At 46.6% G+C, this 24,196-nt stretch overlaps 1 protein-coding gene across 1 annotated transcript in view; it reads right to left on the bottom strand.

The window, feature by feature from the left end:
- The window catches only part of LOC137360884 (serine/threonine-protein phosphatase PP1-alpha catalytic subunit), a 58,971-nt gene extending 57,100 nt beyond the window's left edge, over nucleotides 1–1,871 (bottom strand). Inside the window, exon 1 of the mRNA XM_068026026.1 lies at nucleotides 1,457–1,871. Coding sequence (XP_067882127.1) covers nucleotides 1,457–1,511 — 55 coding nt within the window. The 5' untranslated portion in view covers nucleotides 1,512–1,871. The remainder of the gene's footprint in view (nucleotides 1–1,456) is intronic.
- Nucleotides 1,872–24,196: the final 22,325 nt, after the last annotated feature.

Genomic DNA, 24,196 nt, shown 5'->3' with positions numbered 1-24,196 from the left:
AAGGAGAGGGAGGGGGTGGAAGGAGAGGGAGGGGAGGTGAGGGAGAGGGAGGGAGGGAGAGGGAGGAGAGGGAGGGAGGGAGAGGGAGAGAGGGAGGGAGAGGGAGGGAGAGAGGGAGGGAGAGAGGGAGGGGGAGAGGAGGGGGAGAGGGAGGGGGGAGAGGGAGGGGGAGAGGGAGGGAGGGGGAGGGAGGGAGGGGGAGAGTGGGAAGGAGAGGGAGGGGGAGAGGGGGAAGGAGAGGGAGGAGGAGGGGAAGGAGAGGGAGGGAGGGAGGGGAAGGAGAGGGAGGGGAAGGAGAGGGAGGGAGGAGTGGGGGAGAGGGGGAAGGAGAGGGTGGGAGGAAGGGGGAGAGGGGGAAGGAGAGGGTGGGAGGAAGGGGGAGGGAGAGAGGGAGAGAGGGAGGGAGGAGGAAAGGAGAGAGAGAGGGAGGGAGGGAAGGAGAGAGAGAGGGAGGGAGGGAAGGAGAGAGAGAGGGAGGGGAGGGAGGGAGGGGAGGGAGGGAGGAGGGAGGGGAGGGAGGGAGGGAGGGAGGGAGGGAGGGGAGGGAGGGAGGGAGGGAGGGGAGAGAGAGAGGGAGGGAGGGAGGGGGAGAGAGAGAGGGAGGGAGGGAGGGGGAGAGAGAGAGGGAGGGAGGGAGGGGGAGAGAGAGAGGTACCGAGTGAGTGAGAGTGGGAGGCCGAGTGAGAGAGAGATAGAGTGTGAGAGAGAGAGAGAGGGAGGCTGACTGAGAGAGAGAGAGACTGAGTGAGACAGAGACCGAGTGAGAGAGAGAGAGACACACAGTGAGAGAGAGATAGAGACGGAGTGAGAGAGAGGGAAGCTGAGTGAGAGAGAGATAGAGACAGAGTGAGAGAGATAGAGACAGAGTGAGAGAGGGAGAGAGAGAGAGCGAGGAGGCCGAGTGAGAGAGAGATAGAGACAGAGTGAGATAGGGAGAGAGAGAGGAGGAGGCCGAGTGAGAGAGAGAGACAGAGTGAGAGAGGGAGAGAGAGAGAGCGTCGGAGGCCGAGTAAGAGAGAGATAGAGAGAGACAGGGAGACCAAGTGAGAGAAAGATAGAGACACAGTGAGAGAGAGAGAGAGAGAGAGAGAGAGAGAGAGAGGGAGGCTGAGTGAGAGAGAGATAGAGACAGAGTGAGAGAGGGAGAGAGAGAGAGAGTGACGGAGGCCGAGTAAGAGAGAGATAGAGTGAGACAGGGAGACCAAGTGAGAGAAAGATAGAGACACAGTGAGAGAGAGAGAGAGAGAGAGAGAGAGGCTGAGTAAGAGAGAGATAGAGACAGAGTGAGAGAGAGAGAGAGAGAGAGAGAGAGGGAGAGAGAGAGAGACAGAGGGAGAGAGAGAGAGACACACATACAGAGAGTGAGTGTGTATGAGAAATTGTCAGGTGGGCTCAGGAATGTTCCCCCTCCCCCTCGCCGTCCCCCTCGCCCCCCGCCCTCACCCATCCAGTCTACCTTCCAGCAAGCGTCCAATGATCGAATCAATGTTGAGCTTCTCGGCCTCGGCCATGGTGCGGGATGGGTGCTGACCCCTGCGTCTGCTTCGAGAGAGAGAGAGAGAGAGAGAATGTGGAGGGTGCGGGGGATGAGGAGGGAGAGCAGGGCGAGTGGAGGGGGCTGGTGGTGGGGGAATAAGGGCACAGCTATGGGTCACTCAGTGACGGGAGCTCCCGATGCAGAGGCGGAGCAGGGGTTGCGGAGAGGGGGGGGGGGTTGTGGGTGGTCTCAGGCTCCAGTTACCAGGGAGAAGGAAGCGAGGGAGAGACACACAGGGGGATATTGGAAATGGCGACTGCTCAAACAGCAGCAGGAACCAAGGGGTGTGGCTGTTGGAATGATAAGGCCAGCCCTCTGCTCTTGGCCATTTAAACAGGAAAGACAGTGAAGGGGCCCCAGCGCTCGCCACCTCCTGCTTTGGAGACTAAACAACAAGAGCTCCACTTCTTAAAGGAGAACTCCCCTTCTCACCCCTCCCCCCAAACACACACACAGCACTGGCTGCCTCTTAAAGGCACACCCCCCTCTCTCCCTCCTTCCCCTCTCCTGACTCAGACTGACTCCCTGTTGATGTGCAGTCACCTTCCAGTCATCCTCTCTCTCCTTCTATCACTCTCTCTCTCTGGTAAGGTCCCAGCGGATTGGAAAACCGCAAACTTAAATAAAGGCAATTACAAAGGAATGAAGACAGAGTCGGCCAGTGGACTGGGAAAACAGGTTAAAAGGTGTGACGGTAGAGGAACAGTGGCAGACCTTTAAGGAGGTATTTACTAAATCTCAACAAAGATATATTCCATTGAGAAAGGAAGACTCTGAGAAGGATGCACCATCTGTGCCTAACGAAGGAAGTTAAGGATGGTGTCAAATTGAAAGAAAAGACTCTCAATGCTGCAAAGTTTTGTGGTAGGCCGAAAGATTGGGACAGTTTTAGATAACAGCAGAGGAAGAATAAAAAATAATGAAGAGAGGGAAATTAGAGTATGAGAAAAAACTAGCAAGAAATATAAAAACAGTGAAAGCTTCTAGAAATATCAAAAAAGGAAGGGAGTAGCTAAAGTCAGTGTTGGTCCCTTGGAGGAAAAGACTGGGGAATTAATACTGCAAATGTCACACCACGATTCAAGAAAAGAGGGAGACAGAAAGCAGGAAACTATAGGCCAGTGAGCCTAAGATCTGTCAATGGGAAAATGACGGAATCCATTATTAAGGATGTAGTAGCAGGACATTTAGAAAATCATAATGTAATCAGGCAGAATTAACGTGGTTTTATGAGAGGGAAATCGTGTTTGACAAAATTATTAGAGTTCTTTGAGGATGTAACAATCAGGGTGGATAAAGGGGAACCAGTAGATGTAGTGTATTTGGATTTCCAAATGGCATTCGATAAGGTGCCACAGAAAAGGTTATTACACAAGATAAGAGTTCATGGTGTTGGGGATGATCTATTAGCGAGGATAGAGGATTGACTAACTAACAGGAGAGTCGGGATAAATGGGGCATTTTCAGGTTGGTAAACTGTAACGAGTGGGGTGCCACAGGGGTCAGTGCTGGGGCCTCAAATATATCCAACAACAATTTAAATTTACATAGTGCCTTTAACGTAACAAAATCTCCCAAGGTGCTTCACAGGAACATTATAAAACAAAACACAAAGCCACATCAGGAGATATTAGGTCAGATAACCAGTACCTCAGTCAAAGGGGGAGGTGTGGAGGAGTGTCTGAAAGGAGGAAAGCGAGGTGGAGAGACAGACAGGTGTAGGGAGGGTATTTCAGAGCTTAGGGCCCAGGCAACGGGAGACACGGCCACCAATGGTGGAGCAATTAAAATCAGGGATGGAAAGAGGCCGGAATTAGAGGAGCTCAGAGATCGTAGAGGATTGCAGAGCCTGGAGGAGGTTACAGAGGTAGGGAGGGGTGTAGGGGCTGGAGGAGGTTACAGAGATAGGGAGGGGTGTAGGGGCTGGAGGAGGTTTCAGAGATAGGGAGGGGTGCAGGGGCTGGAGGAGGTTACAGAGATAGGGAAAGGTGTTGGGGCTGGAGGAGGTTACAGAGATAGGGAGGGGTGTAGGGGCTGGAGGAGGTTACAGAGATAGGGAGGGGTGTAGGGGCCGGAGGAGGTTAGAGGCAGGGAGGGGTGTAGGGACTGGAGGAGGTTACAGAGATAGGGAGGGGAGTAGGGGCTGGAGGAAGTGACAGAGAAGGGAGGGGTGTAGGGGCTGGAGGAGGTTACAGAGATAGGGAAAGGTGTAGGGGCTGGAGGAGGTTACAGAGATAGGGAGGGGTGTAGGGGCTAGTGGAGGTTACAGAGATAGGGAGGGGTGTAGGGGCTGGAGGAGGTTAGAGGCAAGGAGGGGTGTAGGGGCTGGAGGATGTTAGAGAGATAGGGAGGGGTGTAGGGGCTGGAGGAGGTTAGAGGCAGGGAGGCATGTTGGGGCTGGAGGAGGTTACAGAGATAGGGAGGCGTGTCGGGGCTGGAGGAGGTTACAGAGATAGGGAGGGGTGTAGGGGCTGGAGGATGTTACAGAGATAGGGAGGCATGTAGGGGCTGGAGGAGGTTACAGAGATAGGGAGGGGTGTAGGGGCTGGAGGAGGTTACAGAGATAGAGAAGGGTGTAGGGGCTAGAGGAGGTTACAGAGGCAGGGAGGGGTGTAGGGACTGGAGGAGGTTACAGAGATAGGGAGGGTTGTAGGGACTGGAGGAGGTTACAGAGATAGGGAGGGGTGTAGGGGCTGGAGGATGTTACAGAGATAGGGAGGCATGTAGAGGCTGGAGGAGGTTACAGAGATAGGGAGGCGTGTAGGAGCTGGAGGAGGTTACAGAGATAGGGAGGGGTGTTGGGGCTGGAGGTTAGAGGCAGGGAGGGGTGTATGGACTGGAGGAGGTTACAGAGATAGGGAGGGTTGTAGGGACTGGAGGAGGTTACAGAGATAGGGAGGGGTGTAGGGGCTGGAGGATGTTACAGAGATAGGGAGGGGTGTAGGGACTGGAGGAGGTTACAGAGATAGGGAGGGGTGTAGGAGGTTACAGAGATAGGGAGGGGTGTAGGAGGTTACAGAGATAGGGAGGGGTGTAGGAGGTTACAGAGATAGGGAGGGGTGTAGGGGCTGGAGGAGGTTACAGAGATAGGGAAGAGTTTTTTTTTCTATTCATTCATGGGATGTGGGCATCACCGGCCAGGCCAGCATTTATTGCCCATCCCTAATTGCCCTTGAGAAGGTGGTGGTGAGTTGCCTTCTTGAACCGCTACAGTCCATGTGGGGTAGGTATACCCACAGTGCTGTTAGGAAGGGACTTCCAGCAATTTGACCTAGCGACAGTGAAGGAACATTGATATAGTTCCAAATCAGGATGGTGTGTGACTTGGATGGGAACTTTCAGGTGGTGGTGTTCCCATGCATCTGCTGCCCTTGTCCTTCGAGGTGGTACAGGTCGCGGGTTTGGAAGGTGCTGTCTGAGCAGCCTTGGTGCATTGCTGCAGTGCATCTTGTAGATGGTACACACTGCTGCCACTGTGCGTCGGTGGTGGAGGGAGTGAATGTTTGTAGATGGGGTGCCAATCAAGTGGGCTGCTTTGTCCTGGATGGTGTCGAGTTTCTTGAGTGTTGTTGGAGCTGCACCCATCCAGGCAAGTGGAGAGTATTCCATCACACTCCTGACTTGTGTCTTGTAGATGGTGGACAGGCTTTGGGGAGTCAGGAGGTGAGTTACTCGCCGCAGGATTCCTAGCCTCTGACCTGCTCTTGTAGCCATGGTATTTATATGGCTACTCCAGTTCAGTTTCTGGTCAATGGTAGCCCCTAGGACGTTGATAGTGGGGGATTCAGTGATGGTAATGCCATTGAATGTCAAGGGGAGATGGTTAGATTCTCTCTTGTTGGAGATGGTCATTGCCTGGCACTTGTGTGGAGCAAATGTTACTGTCCACTTATCAGCCCAAGCCTGGATATTGTCCAGCTCTTGCTGCATTTCTACACGGACTTCAGTATTTGAGCAGTCGTGAATGGTGCTGGACATTGTGCAATCATCAGCGAATATCCCCACTTCTGACCTTATGATTGAAGGAAGGTCATTGATGAAGCAGCTGAAGATGGTTGGGCCGAGGACACTACCCTGAGGAACTCCTGCAGTGATGTCCTGGAGCTTAGATGATTGACCTCCAACAACCACAGCCGTCTTCCTTTGCGCCAGGTATGACTCCAACCAGCAGAAATTTTCCCCCCTGATTCCCATTGACTCCAGTTTTGCTAGGGCTCCTTGATGCCATACTCGGTCAAATGCTGCCTTGATGTCAAGGGCAGTCACTCTCACCTCATGAGTTCAGCTCTTTTGTCCATGTTTGAACCAAGGCTGTAATGAGGTCAGGAGCTGAGTGGTCCTGGCGGAACCCAAACTAGGTATCACTGAGCAGGTTATTGCTAAGCAAGTGCTGCTTGATAGCACTGTTGAGGACGCCTTCCATCACTTTGCGGATGATTGAGAGTAGACTGATGGGCGGTAATTGGCCGGTTGGATTTGTCCTGCTTTTTGTGTATCGGACAGACCTGGGCAATTTTCCACATTGCAGGGTAGATGCCAGTGTTGTAGCTGTGCTGGAACAGCTTGGCTAGGGGCACGGCAAGTTCTGGAGCACTGGTATTCAGTACTATTGCCGGAATGTTGTCAGGGCCCATTGCCTTTGCAGTATCCAGTGTCTTCAGTCGTTTCTTGATATCACGTGGAGTGAATCGAATTGGTTGAAGACAGGCATCTGTAATGCTGGGGACTTCAGGAGGAGGCCGAGATGGATCATCAACTTGGCACTTCTGGCTGTAGATTGTTGCAAATGCTTCTGCCTTATCTTTCGCACTGATGTGCTGGGCTCCCCCATCACTGAGGATGGGGATATTTGTGGAGCCACCTCCTCCAGTTAGTTGTTTAATTGTCCACCACCATTCACGGCTGGATGTGGCAGGACTGCAGAGCTGAGATCTGATCCGTTGGTTATGGGATCGCTTAGCTCTGTCTATCGCATGCTGCTTCTGCAGTTTGGCGTGCAAGTAGTCCTGGGTTGTAGCTTCACCAGGTTGACACCTCATTTTGAGGTATGCCTGGTGCTGCTCCTGGCATGCCCTCCTGCACTCTTCATTGAACCAGGGTTGGTCTCCTGGCTTGAAGGTAATGGTAGAGTGGGGGATATGCTGGGCCATGAGGTTACAGATTGTGGTTGAGTACAATTCTGCTGCTGCTGATGGCCCACAGCGCCTCATGGATGCCCAGTTTTGCATTGCTAGATCTGTTCAAAATCTATCCCATTTAGCACGGTGATAGTGCCACACAACACGATGGACGGTATCCTCAATGTGAACGCGGGACTTCGTCTCCACAAGGACTGTGTGGTGGTCACTCCTACCAATACAGTCATGGACAGATGCATCTGCGGCAGGCAGATTGGTGAGGACAAGGTCAAGTATGTTTTTCCCTCGTGTTGGTTCCCCCACCAGCTGCCGCAGACCCAGTCTAGCAGCTATGTCCTTTAGGACTCGGCCAGCTCTATCAGTAGTGGTGCTACCGAGTCACTCTTGGTGATGGACATTGAAGTCCCCCACCCAGAGTACATTTTGTGCCCTTGCCACCCTCAGTGCTTCCTCCAAGTGGTGTTCAACATGGAGGAGTACTGACTCATCAGCTGAGGGAGAGAGGTAGGTGGTAATCAGTAGGAGGTTATGTTTGACCTGATGCCCTGAGACTTCATGGGGTCCGGAGTCAATGTTGAGGACTCCCAGGGCCACTCCCTCCCTACTGTATATCACTGTCCCGCCACCTCTGCTGGGTGGTGATTGCAGTGTCTGGGACGTTGTCTGTAAGGTATGATTCCGTGAGTATGACTATGTCAGGCTGTTGCTTGACTAGTCTGTGGGACAGCTCTCCCAACTTTGGCACAAGCCCCCAGATGTTAGTAAGGAGGACTTTGCAGGGTCGACAGGGCTGGGTTTGCCGTTGTCGTTTCCGGTGCCTCGGTCGATGCCGGGTGGTCTGTCTGGTTTCATTCCTTTTTATAGACTTTGTAGCGGTTAGGTACAACTGAGTGTCTTGCTAGGCCATTTCAGAGGGCATGTAAGAGTCAACCACATTGCTGTGGGTGTGGAGTCACATGTAGGCCAGACCAGGTAAGGACAGCAGATTTCCTTCCCTAAAGGACATTAGTGAACCAGATGGGTTTTTACAACAATCGACAATGGTTTCATGGCCATCATTAGACTAGCTTTTAATTCCAGATTTATTAATTAAATTCAAATTGCAACTTCTGCTGTGGTGGGATTCGAACCCATGTCCCCAGAGAAATACCCGGGTCTCTAGGTTACTAGGTCCAGTGATAATACCACTAGGCCACCGCCTCCCCGTGTAGGGGCTGGAGGAGGTTACAGAGAAAGGGAAGGGTGCAGGGGCTGGAGGAGGTTACAGAGATAGGGATGGGTGTAGGGGCTGGAGGAGGTTACGGAGAAAGGGAAGGGTGTAGGAGCTGGAGGAGGTTACAGAGATAGGGATGGGTGTAGGGGCTGGAGGAGGTTACAGAAATTGGGAGGGGTGTAGGGGCTGGAGGAGGTTACAGAGATAGGGAGGGTTGTAGGGGCTGGAGGAGGTTACAGAAAAAGGGAAGGGTGTAGGAGCTGGAGGAGGTTACGGAGAAAGGGAAGGGTGTAGGAGCTGGAGGAGGTTACAGAGATAGGGATGGGTGTAGGGGCTGGAGGAGGTTACAGAGATAGGGAGGGTTGTAGGGGCTGGAGGAGGTTACAGAAAAAGGGAAGGGTGTAGGGGCTGGAGGAGGTTACAGAGATAGGGATGGGTGTAGGGGCTGGAGGAGGTTACGGAGAAAGGGAAGGGTGTAGGAGCTGGAGGAGGTTACAGAGATAGGGATGGGTGTAGGGGCTGGAGGAGGTTACAGAAATTGGGAGGGGTGTAGGGGCTGGAGGAGGTTACGGAGAAAGGGAAGGGTGTAGGAGCTGGAGGAGGTTACAGAGATCGGAAGGGGTATAGGGGCTGGAGGAGGTTACAGAGATAGGGAGGGTTGTAGGGGTTGGACGAGGTTACAGAGATAGGGAGGGTTGTAGGGGTTGGACGAGGTTACAGAGATAGGGAGGGATGTCGGGGCTGCAGGAGGTTACAGAGATAGGGAGGGGTGTAGGGGCTGCAGGAGGTTACAGAGATAGGGAGGGGTGTAGGGGCTGGAGGAGGTTACAGAGTTAGGGAGGGGTGTAGGGGCTGGAGGAGGTTACAGAGATAGGGAGGGTTGTAGGGGCTAGAGGAGGTTATAAAGATAGGTTTTAGGGGCTGGAGGAGGTTACAGAGATAGGGAGGGGTGTAGGGGCTGGAGGAGGTTACAGAGATAGGGAGGGTTGTAGGGGCTAGAGGAGGTTATAAAGATAGGTTTTAGGGGCTGGAGGAGGTTACAGAGATAGGGAGGGGTGTAGGGGTTGGACGAGGTTACAGAGATAGGGAGGGTTGTAGGGGTTGGACGAGGTTACAGAGATAGGGAGGGATGTCGGGGCTGGAGGAGGTTACAGAGATAGGGAGGGATGTCGGGGCTGGAGGATTTTACAGAGATAGGGAGGGTTGGCGTAACTATTGTGAACTGTGAGCAGGATAGTGATCGACCGCAAGAGGACATCAACGGGCTGGTGGAATGGGCGGACACGTGGCAGATGGAATTTAATGCAGAGAACATGATAGAGGTATATAAAATTATGAGGGGCATAGATAGGGTAGATAGCCAGAGTCTGTTTCCCATGGTAGGGGTGACTAAAACTACAGGGCACAGATTTAAGGTGAGAGGGAGGAGGTTTAAAGAGGATCAAAGGGGTAAATTTTTCACAGAAAGAATAGTGGCTAACTGGAATGAGCTGCCTGAGGAAATGGTGGAGGCAGGAACGGTAGTAACATTTCAGAGGCATCTGGACAGGTACTTGAATGAGCAAGGCATAGAGGGATATGGAATTAATGCAGACAGATGGGATTAGTATAGATAGGCATTATGGTCAGCATGGACAAGGTGGGCTGAAGGGCCTGTTTCTATGCTGTACGACTCTATGAAAAGTGAGAAATGATACATTTTGGTAGGAAGAACGAGGAGAGACAATATAAAATAAAGGATACAATTGTAAAGGGGGTGCAGGAGCAAAGGGGATATGTGTGCACAAATCATTGAAGGTGGCAGGACAGGTTGAGAAAGTGGTTAATTGTGGGGAGAGTGTACTGTGTCCGACCCATTTCCCGCACCTCTACCCTCACCCCTTCAGCTCCCTCCCAGAACCGCGCCAGGGTTCCCCTTGTTCTCACTTTCCACCCCACCACCCTCCATATCCAAAGGATCATCCCCCACCATTTCCGCCACTTCCAGCATGATGCCACTACCAAACACATCTTCCCCTCCCCTCCCGTCAATCCGAAGGGATCGTTCATTCCGCGACACCCTGGTCCAGTCCTCCATCACCCCCAACTCCTCGGTCCCTTCCCACAGTACCATCCCATGCAATCATAGGTGTAATACCTGGACTTTTACCTCCTCTCTCACCATCCAAGGCCCCAAACACTCCTTCCAGGAGAAGCAGCGATTTACTTACACTTCCTTCAATTTTGTATGCTGTAGTCGCTGCTCACAATGTGGTCACCTTTTACACTGGGGAGACCAAAGGCAGATCGGGTATCTTTGCGGAACACCTCCTCTCAGTCCAAAAGTATGACCCTCGAGCTTTCGCTTGCTGGCCATTACAACACACTCTCCTGCTCTCTTGCCCACATTTCTGTCCTTGGCCTGCTGCAATGTTCCAGTGAACATCAACACAAGCTCGAGGAACAGCATCTGATCGTTTAGGTACTCTATAGCCTTGTGGACTCAACACTGAGTTCATCAATTTCAGGGCATGACTGGCCTTTTTATTATTATTTCATTTCATTTTTTAACCATGTGCCTGCCTTAAACTTGGTTTCTCATATGTACACTTTTGGACAGAGCTTTTCATTATTCTGCAATTAACGCTCTATTGGCACTATTGCTTCGTCTTGCACAACCATTACCCCTCCCTTTGCCTTTGACCCAGGAAATCTTTGTTATTTAATTTCTCCAGCGCTTTGCCCTATCACACACCTCTACTTTTGTTCCCTGCCCCCACCCCTCCCATTTCACTGACTTAAAACCTATTACATTTCTAACCTTTGCCCGTGATGATGAAAGGTCACACACTTCCTGGAATTCTCCCTCACTAAGATGGCGGACGCCTGACTGTCCCATACCAAGGTGGCGGGGAAACGCGCTATCCGTCTCTACGTCATTCCGTACGCAAGGAAATACGGACTACGTATGACGTCACCCGCCAACGCTTCAGCCTCCGGACTTTCCCGGCAATTGCCGAAGAGACGGAGGGAGGAGGAGGAAGACGGGAACAAAGATGGCGGAACGGGCTCTCATGATGGAGGCGGACGGCATCACCAAGAGCATCCTTCACGTGGGCACCGGGGAGCTGCCCGGCTTCTCGGACGGCACCAAGGTAAAGAAGTGAAACGGGGCCAATTCCCGGCGGGGCTTCTTTTTAACATCGTTCAACCTTCATCCCGCCTCTCCGAACGGCTGCCACCGGCGCCGAACGGAGCCAACTCCCGCCTCCTCTCCCATCCCATTGGCCGAACGGACGACCACCGCGCTCGCTGATTGGTGCCGCCTCTCAGTCGCACGCGGTGTTGTGACGTCAGACGCTGCTCCTTGCACGCCCATTGGTCCGCCCTTCGACCACCGTTGACTCGGATTAGCCGCGACCGCCGCGCGTCACTGGCCAACCGTCAGCGCGCGGTGCGTTTGTTCTACATAGAGGCGGGGCAACGCTGTGACGACGGATCGACGCCGGTTTGTGATTGATGCTGGCCGGTGTCAATCAAAGCTGCCCGACCTGTGAGCGGAGGGATTGGGGAGAGAGAGACACACACACACACGGAGGGCAGGAGTCCCGCCCTCGTTTAGCCCTAATTGGCTAACGTACTTCCTGATGACAGTGATGGGGAAGTGGGGCGTGGCGGCAGTTTTCTGATTGGCTGCAGGGAGCTGCCAATCAGAGGTGGATGCAAGGTTTCAATCTTTGACTGAAAAGGAAAATGCTGCAGATGCTGGAAATCTGAAATAAAAACAGAGAGTGCTGGAAATACTCAGCAGGTCAGGCAGTATCTGTACAGAGAGAAACAGAGTTAATAAAAACAGTGAGTGATGGAAATACTCAGCAGGTCAGGCAGTATCTGTACAGAGAGAGAAACAGAGTTAATAAAAACAGAGAGTGATGGAAATACTCAGCAGGTCAGGCAGTATCTGTACAGAGAGAAACAGAGTTAATAAAAACAGTGAGTGATGGAAATACTCAGCAGGTCAGGCAGTATCTGTACAGAGAGAGAAACAGAGTTAATAAAAACAGAGTGCTGGAAATACTCAGCAGGTCAGGCAGTATCTGTACAGAGAGAGAAACAGAGTTAATAAAAACAGAGAGTGCTGGAAATACTCAGCAGGTCAGGCAGTATCTGCACAGAGAGAGAAACAGAGTTAATAAAAACAGAGAGTGCTGGAAATACTCAGCAGGTCAGGCAGTATCTGTACAGAGAGAGAAACAGAGTTAATAAAAACAGAGAGTGCTGGAAATACTCAGCAGGTCAGGCAGTATCTGCACAGAGAGAGAAACAGTTAATAAAAACAGTGAGTGATGGAAATACTCAGCAGGTCAGGCAGTATCTGTACAGAGAGAGAAACAGAGTTAATAAAAACAGAGAGTGATGGAAATACTCAGCAGGTCAGGCAGTATCTGTACAGAGAGAAACAGAGTTAATAAAAACAGAGAGTGATGGAAATACTCAGCAGGTCAGGCAGTATCTGTACAGAGAGAAACAGAGTTAATAAAAACAGTGAGTGATGGAAATACTCAGCAGGTCAGGCAGTATCTGTACAGAGAGAAACAGAGTTAATAAAAACAGTGAGTGCTGGAAATACTCAGCAGGTCAGGCAGTATCTGCACAGAGAGAGAAACAGAGTTAATAAAAACAGAGAGTGATGGAAATACTCAGCAGGTCAGGCAGTATCTGTACAGAGAGAAACAGAGTTAATAAAAACAGAGAGTGCTGGAAATACTCAGCAGGTCAGGCAGTATCTGTACAGAGAGAGAAACAGAGTTAATAAAAACAGAGAGTGCTGGAAATACTCAGCAGGTCAGGCAGTATCTGCACAGAGAGAGAAACAGTTAATAAAAACAGTGAGTGATGGAAATACTCAGCAGGTCAGGCAGTATCTGTACAGAGAGAGAAACAGAGTTAATAAAAACAGAGAGTGATGGAAATACTCAGCAGGTCAGGCAGTATCTGCACAGAGAGAGAAACAGAGTTAATAAAAACAGTGAGTGCTGGAAATACTCAGCAGGTCAGGCAGTATCTGTACAGAGAGAGAAACAGAGTTAATAAAAACAGAGAGTGCTGGAAATACTCAGCAGGTCAGGCAGTATCTGTACAGAGAGAGAAACAGAGTTAATAAAAACAGTGAGTGATGGAAATACTCAGCAGGTCAGGCAGTATCAGTACAGAGAGAGAAACAGAGTTAATAAAAACAGAGAGTGATGGAAATACTCAGCAGGTCAGGCAGTATCAGTACAGAGAGAAACAGAGTTAATAAAAACAGAGAGTGATGGAAATACTCAGCAGGTCAGGCAGTATCTGTACAGAGAGAGAAACAGAGTTAATAAAAACAGTGAGTGATGGAAATACTCAGCAGGTCAGGCAGTATCTGTACAGAGAGAGAAACAGAGTTAATAAAAACAGAGAGTGATGGAAATACTCAGCAGGTCAGGCAGTATCTGTACAGAGAGAGAAACAGAGTTAATAAAAACAGTGAGTGATGGAAATACTCAGCAGGTCAGGCAGTATCTGCACAGAGAGAGAAACAGTTAATAAAAACAGTGAGTGATGGAAATACTCAGCAGGTCAGGCAGTATCTGCACAGAGAGAGAAACAGTTAATAAAAACAGTGAGTGATGGAAATACTCAGCAGGTCAGGCAGTATCTGCACAGAGAGAGAAACAGTTAATAAAAACAGTGAGTGATGGAAATACTCAGCAGGTCAGGCAGTATCTGTACAGAGAGAGAAACAGAGTTAATAAAAACAGAGAGTGATGGAAATACTCAGCAGGTCAGGCAGTATCTGTACAGAGAGAAACAGAGTTAATAAAAACAGAGAGTGATGGAAATACTCAGCAGGTCAGGCAGTATCTGTACAGAGAGAGAAACAGAGTTAATAAAAACAGAGAGTGATGGAAATACTCAGCAGGTCAGGCAGTATCTGTACAGAGAGAGAAACAGAGTTAATAAAAACAGAGAGTGATGGAAATACTCAGCAGGTCAGGCAGTATCAGTACAGAGAGAAACAGAGTTAATAAAAACAGAGAGTGATGGAAATACTCAGCAGGTCAGGCAGTATCTGTACAGAGAGAGAAACAGAGTTAATAAAAACAGAGAGTGATGGAAATACTCAGCAGGTCAGGCAGTATCTGTACAGAGAGAGAAACAGAGTTAATAAAAACAGTGAGTGCTGGAAATACTCAGCAGGTCAGGCAGTATCTGTACAGAGAGAGAAACAGAGTTAATAAAAACAGAGTGCTGGAAATACTCAGCAGGTCAGGCAGTATCTGTACAGAGAGAGAAACAGAGTTAATAAAAACAGTGAGTGCTGGAAATACTCAGCAGGTCAGGCAGTATCTGTACAGAGAGAAACAGAGTTAATAAAAACAGTGAGTGATGGAAATACTCAGCAGGTCAGGCAGTATCTGTACAGAGAGAGAAACAGAGTTAATAAAAACAGAGAGTGCTGGAAATACTCAGCAGGTCAGGCAGTATCTGTACAGAGAGAAACAGAGTTAATAAAAACAGAGAGTGATGGAAATACTCAGCAGGTCAGGCAGTATCTGTACAGAGAGAGAAACAGAGTTAATAAAAACAGTGAGTGCTGGAAATACTCAGCAGGTCAGGCAGTATCTGTACAGAGAGAGAAACAGAGTTAATAAAAACAGAGTGCTGGAAATACTCAGCAGGTCAGGCAGTATCTGTACAGAGAGAGAAACAGAGTTAATAAAAACAGAGTGCTGGAAATACTCAGCAGGTCAGGCAGTATCTGTACAGAGAGAGAAACAGAGTTAATAAAAACAGTGAGTGATGGAAATACTCAGCAGGTCAGGCAGTATCTGTACAGAGAGAGAAACAGAGTTAATAAAAACAGAGTGCTGGAAATACTCAGCAGGTCAGGCAGTATCTGTACAGAGAGAGAAACAGAGTTAATAAAAACAGAGTGCTGGAAATACTCAGCAGGTCAGGCAGTATCTGTACAGAGAGAAACAGAGTTAATAAAAACAGAGAGTGCTGGAAATACTCAGCAGGTCAGGCAGTATCTGTACAGAGAGAAACAGAGTTAATAAAAACAGAGAGTGCTGGAAATACTCAGCAGCTCAGGCAGTATCTGTACAGAGAGAGAAACAGAGTTAATAAAAACAGTGAGTGCTGGAAATACTCAGCAGGTCAGGCAGTATCTGTACAGAGAGAGAAACAGAGTTAATAAAAACAGAGTGCTGGAAATACTCAGCAGGTCAGGCAGTATCTGTACAGAGAGAGAAACAGAGTTAATAAAAACAGAGTGCTGGAAATACTCAGCAGGTCAGGCAGTATCTGTACAGAGAGAGAAACAGAGTTAATAAAAACAGTGAGTGCTGGAAATACTCAGCAGGTCAGGCAGTATCTGTACAGAGAGAGAAACAGAGTTAATAAAAACAGAGAGTGCTGGAAATACTCAGCAGGTCAGGCAGTATCTGTACAGAGAGAAACAGAGTTAATAAAAACAGAGAGTGCTGGAAATACTCAGCAGGTCAGGCAGTATCTGCACAGAGAGAAACAGAGTTAATAAAAACAGAGAGTGATGGAAATACTCAGCAGGTCAGGCAGTATCTGCACAGAGAGAAACAGAGTTAATAAAAACAGAGAGTGATGGAAATACTCAGCAGGTCAGGCAGTATCTGCACAGAGAGAAACAGAGTTAATAAAAACAGAGAGTGCTGGAAATACTCAGCAGGTCAGGCAGTATCTGTACAGAGAGAGAAACAGAGTTAATAAAAACAGAGAGTGATGGAAATACTCAGCAGGTCAGGCAGTATCTGCACAGAGAGAAACAGAGTTAATAAAAACAGAGAGTGATGGAAATACTCAGCAGGTCAGGCAGTATCTGTACAGAGAGAGAAACAGAGTTAATAAAAACAGAGAGTGATGGAAATACTCAGCAGGTCAGGCAGTATCTGTACAGAGAGAAACAGAGTTAATAAAAACAGAGAGTGCTGGAAATACTCAGCAGGTCAGGCAGTATCTGTACAGAGAGAGAAACAGAGTTAATAAAAACAGTGAGTGCTGGAAATACTCAGCAGGTCAGGCAGTATCTGTACAGGGAGAAACAGAGTTAATAAAAACAGAGAGTGATGGAAATACTCAGCAGGTCAGGCAGTATCTGTACAGAGAGAGAAACAGAGTTAATAAAAACAGAGAGTGCTGGAAATACTCAGCAGGTCAGGCAGTATCTGCACAGAGAGAAACAGAGTTAATAAAAACAGAGAGTGATGGAAATACTCAGCAGGTCAGGCAGTATCTGTACAGAGAGAAACAGAGTTAATAAAAACAGAGAGTGATGGAAATACTCAGCAGGTCAGGCAGTATCTGTACAGAGAGAGAAACAGAGTTAATAAAAACAGAGAGTGCTGGAAATACTCAGCAGGTCAGGCAGTATCTGTACAGAGAGAAACAGAGTTAATAAAAACAGAGAGTGCTGGAAATACTCAGCAGGTCAGGCAGTATCTGTACAGAGAGAAACAGAGTTAATAAAAACAGTGAGTGATGGAAATACTCAGCAGGTCAGGCAGTATCTGTACAGAGAGAGAAACAGAGTTAATAAAAACAGAGAGTGATGGAAATACTCAGCAGGTCAGGCAGTATCTGCACAGAGAGAAACAGAGTTAATAAAAACAGAGAGTGCTGGAAATACTCAGCAGGTCAGGCAGTATCTGTACAGAGAGAGAAACAGAGTTAATAAAAACAGAGAGTGATGGAAATACTCAGCAGGTCAGGCAGTATCTGCACAGAGAGAAACAGAGTTAATTAAAACAGAGAGTGATGGAAATACTCAGCAGGTCAGGCAGTATCTGTACAGAGAGAGAAACAGAGTTAATAAAAACAGAGAGTGATGGAAATACTCAGCAGGTCAGGCAGTATCTGTACAGAGAGAAACAGAGTTAATAAAAACAGAGAGTGCTGGAAATACTCAGCAGGTCAGGCAGTATCTGTACAGAGAGAGAAACAGAGTTAATAAAAACAGTGAGTGCTGGAAATACTCAGCAGGTCAGGCAGTATCTGTACAGGGAGAAACAGAGTTAATAAAAACAGAGAGTGATGGAAATACTCAGCAGGTCAGGCAGTATCTGCACAGAGAGAAACAGAGTTAATAAAAACAGAGAGTGATGGAAATACTCAGCAGGTCAGGCAGTATCTGTACAGAGAGAAACAGAGTTAATAAAAACAGAGAGTGATGGAAATACTCAGCAGGTCAGGCAGTATCTGTACAGAGAGAGAAACAGAGTTAATAAAAACAGAGAGTGATGGAAATACTCAGCAGGTCAGGCAGTATCTGTACAGAGAGAGAAACAGAGTTAATAAAAACAGAGAGTGATGGAAATACTCAGCAGGTCAGGCAGTATCTGTACAGAGAGAGAAACAGAGTTAATAAAAACAGAGAGTGATGGAAATACTCAGCAGGTCAGGCAGTATCTGTACAGAGAGAGAAACAGAGTTAATAAAAACAGAGAGTGATGGAAATACTCAGCAGGTCAGGCAGTATCTGTACAGAGAGAGAAACAGAGTTAATAAAAACAGAGAGTGATGGAAATACTCAGCAGGTCAGGCAGTATCTGTACAGAGAGAGAAACAGAGTTAATAAAACAGAGAGTGCTGGAAATACTCAGCAGGTCAGGCAGTATCTGTACAGAGAGAGAAACAGAGTTAATAAAAACAGAGAGTGATGGAAATACTCAGCAGGTCAGGCAGTATCTGTACAGAGAGAGAAACAGAGTTAATAAAAACAGAGAGTGATGGAAATACTCAGCAGGTCAGGCAGTATCTGTACAGAGAGAGAAACAGAGTTAATAAAAACAGAGTGCTGGAAATACTCAGCAGGTCAGGCAGTATCTGTACAGAGAGAGAAACAGAGTTAATAAAAACAGAGTGCTGGAAATACTCAGCAGGTCAGGCAGTATCTGTACAGAGAGAAACAGAGTTAATAAAAACAGAGAGTGCTGGAAATACTCAGCAGGTCAGGCAGTATCTGTACAGAGAGAAACAGAGTTAATAAAAACAGAGAGTGCTGGAAATACTCAGCAGCTCAGGCAGTATCTGTACAGAGAGAGAAACAGAGTTAATAAAAACAGTGAGTGCTGGAAATACTCAGCAGGTCAGGCAGTATCTGTACAGAGAGAGAAACAGAGTTAATAAAAACAGAGTGCTGGAAATACTCAGCAGGTCAGGCAGTATCTGTACAGAGAGAGAAACAGAGTTAATAAAAACAGAGTGCTGGAAATACTCAGCAGGTCAGGCAGTATCTGTACAGAGAGAGAAACAGAGTTAATAAAAACAGTGAGTGCTGGAAATACTCAGCAGGTCAGGCAGTATCTGTACAGAGAGAGAAACAGAGTTAATAAAAACAGAGAGTGCTGGAAATACTCAGCAGGTCAGGCAGTATCTGTACAGAGAGAAACAGAGTTAATAAAAACAGAGAGTGCTGGAAATACTCAGCAGGTCAGGCAGTATCTGCACAGAGAGAAACAGAGTTAATAAAAACAGAGAGTGATGGAAATACTCAGCAGGTCAGGCAGTATCTGCACAGAGAGAAACAGAGTTAATAAAAACAGAGAGTGATGGAAATACTCAGCAGGTCAGGCAGTATCTGCACAGAGAGAAACAGAGTTAATAAAAACAGAGAGTGCTGGAAATACTCAGCAGGTCAGGCAGTATCTGTACAGAGAGAGAAACAGAGTTAATAAAAACAGAGAGTGATGGAAATACTCAGCAGGTCAGGCAGTATCTGCACAGAGAGAAACAGAGTTAATAAAAACAGAGAGTGATGGAAATACTCAGCAGGTCAGGCAGTATCTGTACAGAGAGAGAAACAGAGTTAATAAAAACAGAGAGTGATGGAAATACTCAGCAGGTCAGGCAGTATCTGTACAGAGAGAAACAGAGTTAATAAAAACAGAGAGTGCTGGAAATACTCAGCAGGTCAGGCAGTATCTGTACAGAGAGAGAAACAGAGTTAATAAAAACAGTGAGTGCTGGAAATACTCAGCAGGTCAGGCAGTATCTGTACAGGGAGAAACAGAGTTAATAAAAACAGAGAGTGATGGAAATACTCAGCAGGTCAGGCAGTATCTGTACAGAGAGAGAAACAGAGTTAATAAAAACAGAGAGTGCTGGAAATACTCAGCAGGTCAGGCAGTATCTGCACAGAGAGAAACAGAGTTAATAAAAACAGAGAGTGATGGAAATACTCAGCAGGTCAGGCAGTATCTGTACAGAGAGAAACAGAGTTAATAAAAACAGAGAGTGATGGAAATACTCAGCAGGTCAGGCAGTATCTGTACAGAGAGAGAAACAGAGTTAATAAAAACAGAGAGTGCTAGAAATACTCAGCAGGTCAGGCAGTATCTGTACAGAGAGAAACAGAGTTAATAAAAACAGAGAGTGCTGGAAATACTCAGCAGGTCAGGCAGTATCTGTACAGAGAGAAACAGAGTTAATAAAAACAGTGAGTGATGGAAATACTCAGCAGGTCAGGCAGTATCTGTACAGAGAGAGAAACAGAGTTAATAAAAACAGAGAGTGATGGAAATACTCAGCAGGTCAGGCAGTATCTGCACAGAGAGAAACAGAGTTAATAAAAACAGAGAGTGCTGGAAATACTCAGCAGGTCAGGCAGTATCTGTACAGAGAGAGAAACAGAGTTAATAAAAACAGAGAGTGATGGAAATACTCAGCAGGTCAGGCAGTATCTGCACAGAGAGAAACAGAGTTAATTAAAACAGAGAGTGATGGAAATACTCAGCAGGTCAGGCAGTATCTGTACAGAGAGAGAAACAGAGTTAATAAAAACAGAGAGTGATGGAAATACTCAGCAGGTCAGGCAGTATCTGTACAGAGAGAAACAGAGTTAATAAAAACAGAGAGTGCTGGAAATACTCAGCAGGTCAGGCAGTATCTGTACAGAGAGAGAAACAGAGTTAATAAAAACAGTGAGTGCTGGAAATACTCAGCAGGTCAGGCAGTATCTGTACAGGGAGAAACAGAGTTAATAAAAACAGAGAGTGATGGAAATACTCAGCAGGTCAGGCAGTATCTGCACAGAGAGAAACAGAGTTAATAAAAACAGAGAGTGATGGAAATACTCAGCAGGTCAGGCAGTATCTGTACAGAGAGAAACAGAGTTAATAAAAACAGAGAGTGATGGAAATACTCAGCAGGTCAGGCAGTATCTGTACAGAGAGAGAAACAGAGTTAATAAAAACAGAGAGTGATGGAAATACTCAGCAGGTCAGGCAGTATCTGTACAGAGAGAGAAACAGAGTTAATAAAAACAGAGAGTGATGGAAATACTCAGCAGGTCAGGCAGTATCTGTACAGAGAGAGAAACAGAGTTAATAAAAACAGAGAGTGATGGAAATACTCAGCAGGTCAGGCAGTATCTGTACAGAGAGAGAAACAGAGTTAATAAAAACAGAGAGTGATGGAAATACTCAGCAGGTCAGGCAGTATCTGTACAGAGAGAGAAACAGAGTTAATAAAAACAGAGAGTGATGGAAATACTCAGCAGGTCAGGCAGTATCTGTACAGAGAGAGAAACAGAGTTAATAAAACAGAGAGTGCTGGAAATACTCAGCAGGTCAGGCAGTATCTGTACAGAGAGAGAAACAGAGTTAATAAAAACAGAGAGTGATGGAAATACTCAGCAGGTCAGGCAGTATCTGTACAGAGAGAGAAACAGAGTTAATAAAAACAGAGAGTGATGGAAATACTCAGCAGGTCAGGCAGTATCTGTACAGAGAGAGAAACAGAGTTAATAAAAACAGTGAGTGATGGAAATACTCAGCAGGTCAGGCAGTATCTGTACAGAGAGAGAAACAGAGTTAATAAAAACAGTGAGTGATGGAAATACTCAGCAGGTCAGGCAGTATCTGTACAGAGAGAGAAACAGAGTTAATAAAAACAGAGAGTGATGGAAATACTCAGCAGGTCAGGCAGTATCTGTACAGAGAGAGAAACAGAGTTAATAAAAACAGAGAGTGATGGAAATACTCAGCAGGTCAGGCAGTATCTGCACAGAGAGAGAAACAGAGTTAATAAAAACAGTGAGTGATGGAAATACTCAGCAGGTCAGGCAGTATCTGTACAGAGAGAGAAACAGAGTTAATAAAAACAGAGAGTGATGGAAATACTCAGCAGGTCAGGCAGTATCTGTACAGAGAGAGAAACAGAGTTAATAAAAACAGAGAGTGATGGAAATACTCAGCAGGTCAGGCAGTATCTGTACAGAGAGAGAAACAGAGTTAATAAAAACAGAGAGTGATGGAAATACTCAGCAGGTCAGGCAGTATCTGTACAGAGAGAGAAACAGAGTTAATAAAAACAGAGAGTGATGGAAATACTCAGCAGGTCAGGCAGTATCTGTGGAGAGAGAAACAGAGTTAATAAAAACAGAGAGTGCTGGAAATACTCAGCAGGTCAGGCAGTATCTGTACAGAGAGAAACAGAGTTAATAAAAACAGAGTGTGATGGAAATACTCAGCAGGTCAGGCAGTATCTGTACAGAGAGAAACAGAGTTAATAAAAACAGTGAGTGATGGAAATACTCAGCAGGTCAGGCAGTATCTGTACAGAGAGAGAAACAGAGTTAATAAAAACAGTGAGTGCTGGAAATACTCAGCAGGTCAGGCAGTATCTGTACAGAGAGAGAAACAGAGTTAATAAAAACAGAGAGTGATGGAAATACTCAGCAGGTCAGGCAGTATCTGTACAGAGAGAGAAACAGAGTTAATAAAAACAGAGAGTGATGGAAATACTCAGCAGGTCAGGCAGTATCTGTACAGAGAGAGAAGCAGAGTTAATAAAAACAGAGAGTGCTGGAAATACTCAGCAGGTCAGGCAGTATCTGTACAGAGAGAAACAGAGTTAATAAAAACAGAGAGTGCTGGAAATACTCAGCAGGTCAGGCAGTATCTGTACAGAGAGAGAAACAGAGTTAATAAAAACAGAGAGTGCTGGAAATACTCAGCAGGTCAGGCAGTATCTGTACAGAGAGAGAAACAGAGTTAATAAAAACAGAGAGTGATGGAAATACTCAGCAGGTCAGGCAGTATCTGTACAGAGAGAGAAACAGAGTTAATAAAAACAGTGAGTGATGGAAATACTCAGCAGGTCAGGCAGTATCTGTACAGAGAGAAACAGAGTTAATAAAAACAGTGAGTGATGGAAATACTCAGCAGGTCAGGCAGTATCTGTACAGAGAGAAACAGAGTTAATAAAAACAGAGAGTGATGGAAATACTCCGCAGGTCAGGCAGTATCTGTCCAGAGAGAGAAACAGAGTTAATAAAAACAGTGAGTGATGGAAATACTCAGCAGGTCAGGCAGTATCTGTACAGAGAGAGAAACAGAGTTAATAAAAACAGTGAGTGATGGAAATACTCAGCAGGTCAGGCAGTATCTGTACAGAGAGAGAAACAGAGTTAATAAAAACAGTGAGTGATGGAAATACTCAGCAGGTCAGGCAGTATCTGTACAGAGAGAGAAACAGAGTTAATAAAAACAGTGAGTGATGGAAATACTCAGCAGGTCAGGCAGTATCTGTACAGAGAGAGAAACAGAGTTAATAAAAACAGAGAGTGATGGAAATACTCAGCAGGTCAGGCAGTATCTGTACAGAGAGAGAAACAGAGTTAATAAAAACAGTGAGTGATGGAAATACTCAGCAGGTCAGGCAGTATCTGTACAGAGAGAAACAGAATTAATAAAAACAGAGAGTGATGGAAATACTCAGCAGGTCCGGCAGTATCTGTACAGAGAGAGAAACAGAGTTAATAAAAACAGAGAGTGATGGAAATACTCAGCAGGTCAGGCAGTATCTGTACAGAGAGAGAAACAGAGTTAATAAAAACAGAGAGTGCTGGAAATACTCAGCAGGTCATGCAGTATCTGTACAGAGAGAGAAACAGAGTTAATAAAAACAGAGAGTGCTGGAAATACTCAGCAGGTCAGGCAGTATCTGTACAGAGAGAGAAACAGAGTTAATAAAAACAGAGAGTGATGGAAATACTCAGCAGGTCAGGCAGTATCTGTACAGAGAGAGAAACAGAGTTAATAAAAACAGAGAGTGATGGAAATACTCAGCAGGTCAGGCAGTATCTGTCCAGAGAGAGAAACAGAGTTAATAAAAACAGAGAGTGATGGAAATACTCAGCAGGTCAGGCAGTATCTGTACAGAGAGAGAAACAGAGTTAATAAAAACAGAGAGTGCTGGAAATACTCAGCAGGTCAGGCAGTATCTGTACAGAGAGAAACAGAGTTAATAAAAACAGTGAGTGCTGGAAATACTCAGCAGGTCAGGCAGTATCTGTACAGAGAGAAACAGAGTTAATAAAAACAGAGAGTGATGGAAATACTCAGCAGGTCAGGCAGTATCTGTACAGAGAGAGAAACAGAGTTAATAAAAACAGAGAGTGATGGAAATACTCAGCAGGTCAGGCAGTATCTGTACAGAGAGAGAAACAGAGTTAATAAAAACAGAGAGTGCTGGAAATACTCAGCAGGTCAGGCAGTATCTGTACAGAGAGAGAAACAGAGTTAATAAAAACAGAGAGTGATGGAAATACTCAGCAGGTCAGGCAGTATCTGTACAGAGAGAGAAACAGAGTTAATAAAAACAGTGAGTGATGGAAATACTCAGCAGGTCAGGCAGTATCTGTACAGAGAGAGAAACAGAGTTAATAAAAACAGAGAGTGATGGAAATACTCAGCAGGTCTGGCAGTATCTGTACAGAGAGAGAAACAGAGTTAATAAAAGCAGAGAGTGATGGAAATACTCAGCAGGTCAGGCAGCATCTGTACAGAGAGAGAAACAGAGTTAATAAAAACAGTGAGTGATGGAAATACTCAGCAGGTCAGGCAGTATCTGCACAGAGAGAGAAACAGAGTTAATAAAAACAGTGAGTGATGGAAATACTCAGCAGGTCAGGCAGTATCTGTACAGAGAGAGAAACAGAGTTAATAAAAACAGAGAGTGATGGAAATACTCAGCAGGTCAGGCAGTATCTGTACAGAGAGAGAAACAGAGTTAATAAAAACAGAGAGTGATGGAAATACTCAGCAGGTCAGGCAGTATCTGTACAGAGAGAAACAGAGTTAATAAAAACAGAGAGTGATGGAAATACTCAGCAGGTCAGGCAGTATCTGTACAGAGAGAGAAACAGAGTTAATAAAAACAGTGAGTGATGGAAATACTCAGCAGGTCAGGCAGTATCTGTACAGAGAGAGAAACAGAGTTAATAAAAACAGTGAGTGATGGAAATACTCAGCAGGT

This window comes from Heterodontus francisci, unplaced genomic scaffold (assembly GCF_036365525.1).
Source record: "Heterodontus francisci isolate sHetFra1 unplaced genomic scaffold, sHetFra1.hap1 HAP1_SCAFFOLD_1181, whole genome shotgun sequence".
Classification (NCBI taxonomy): Eukaryota; Metazoa; Chordata; class Chondrichthyes; order Heterodontiformes; family Heterodontidae; genus Heterodontus; species Heterodontus francisci.
The sequence above is the reverse complement of the archived record's forward strand: the minus strand, read 5'-3'. Positions and strand labels throughout refer to the sequence as shown.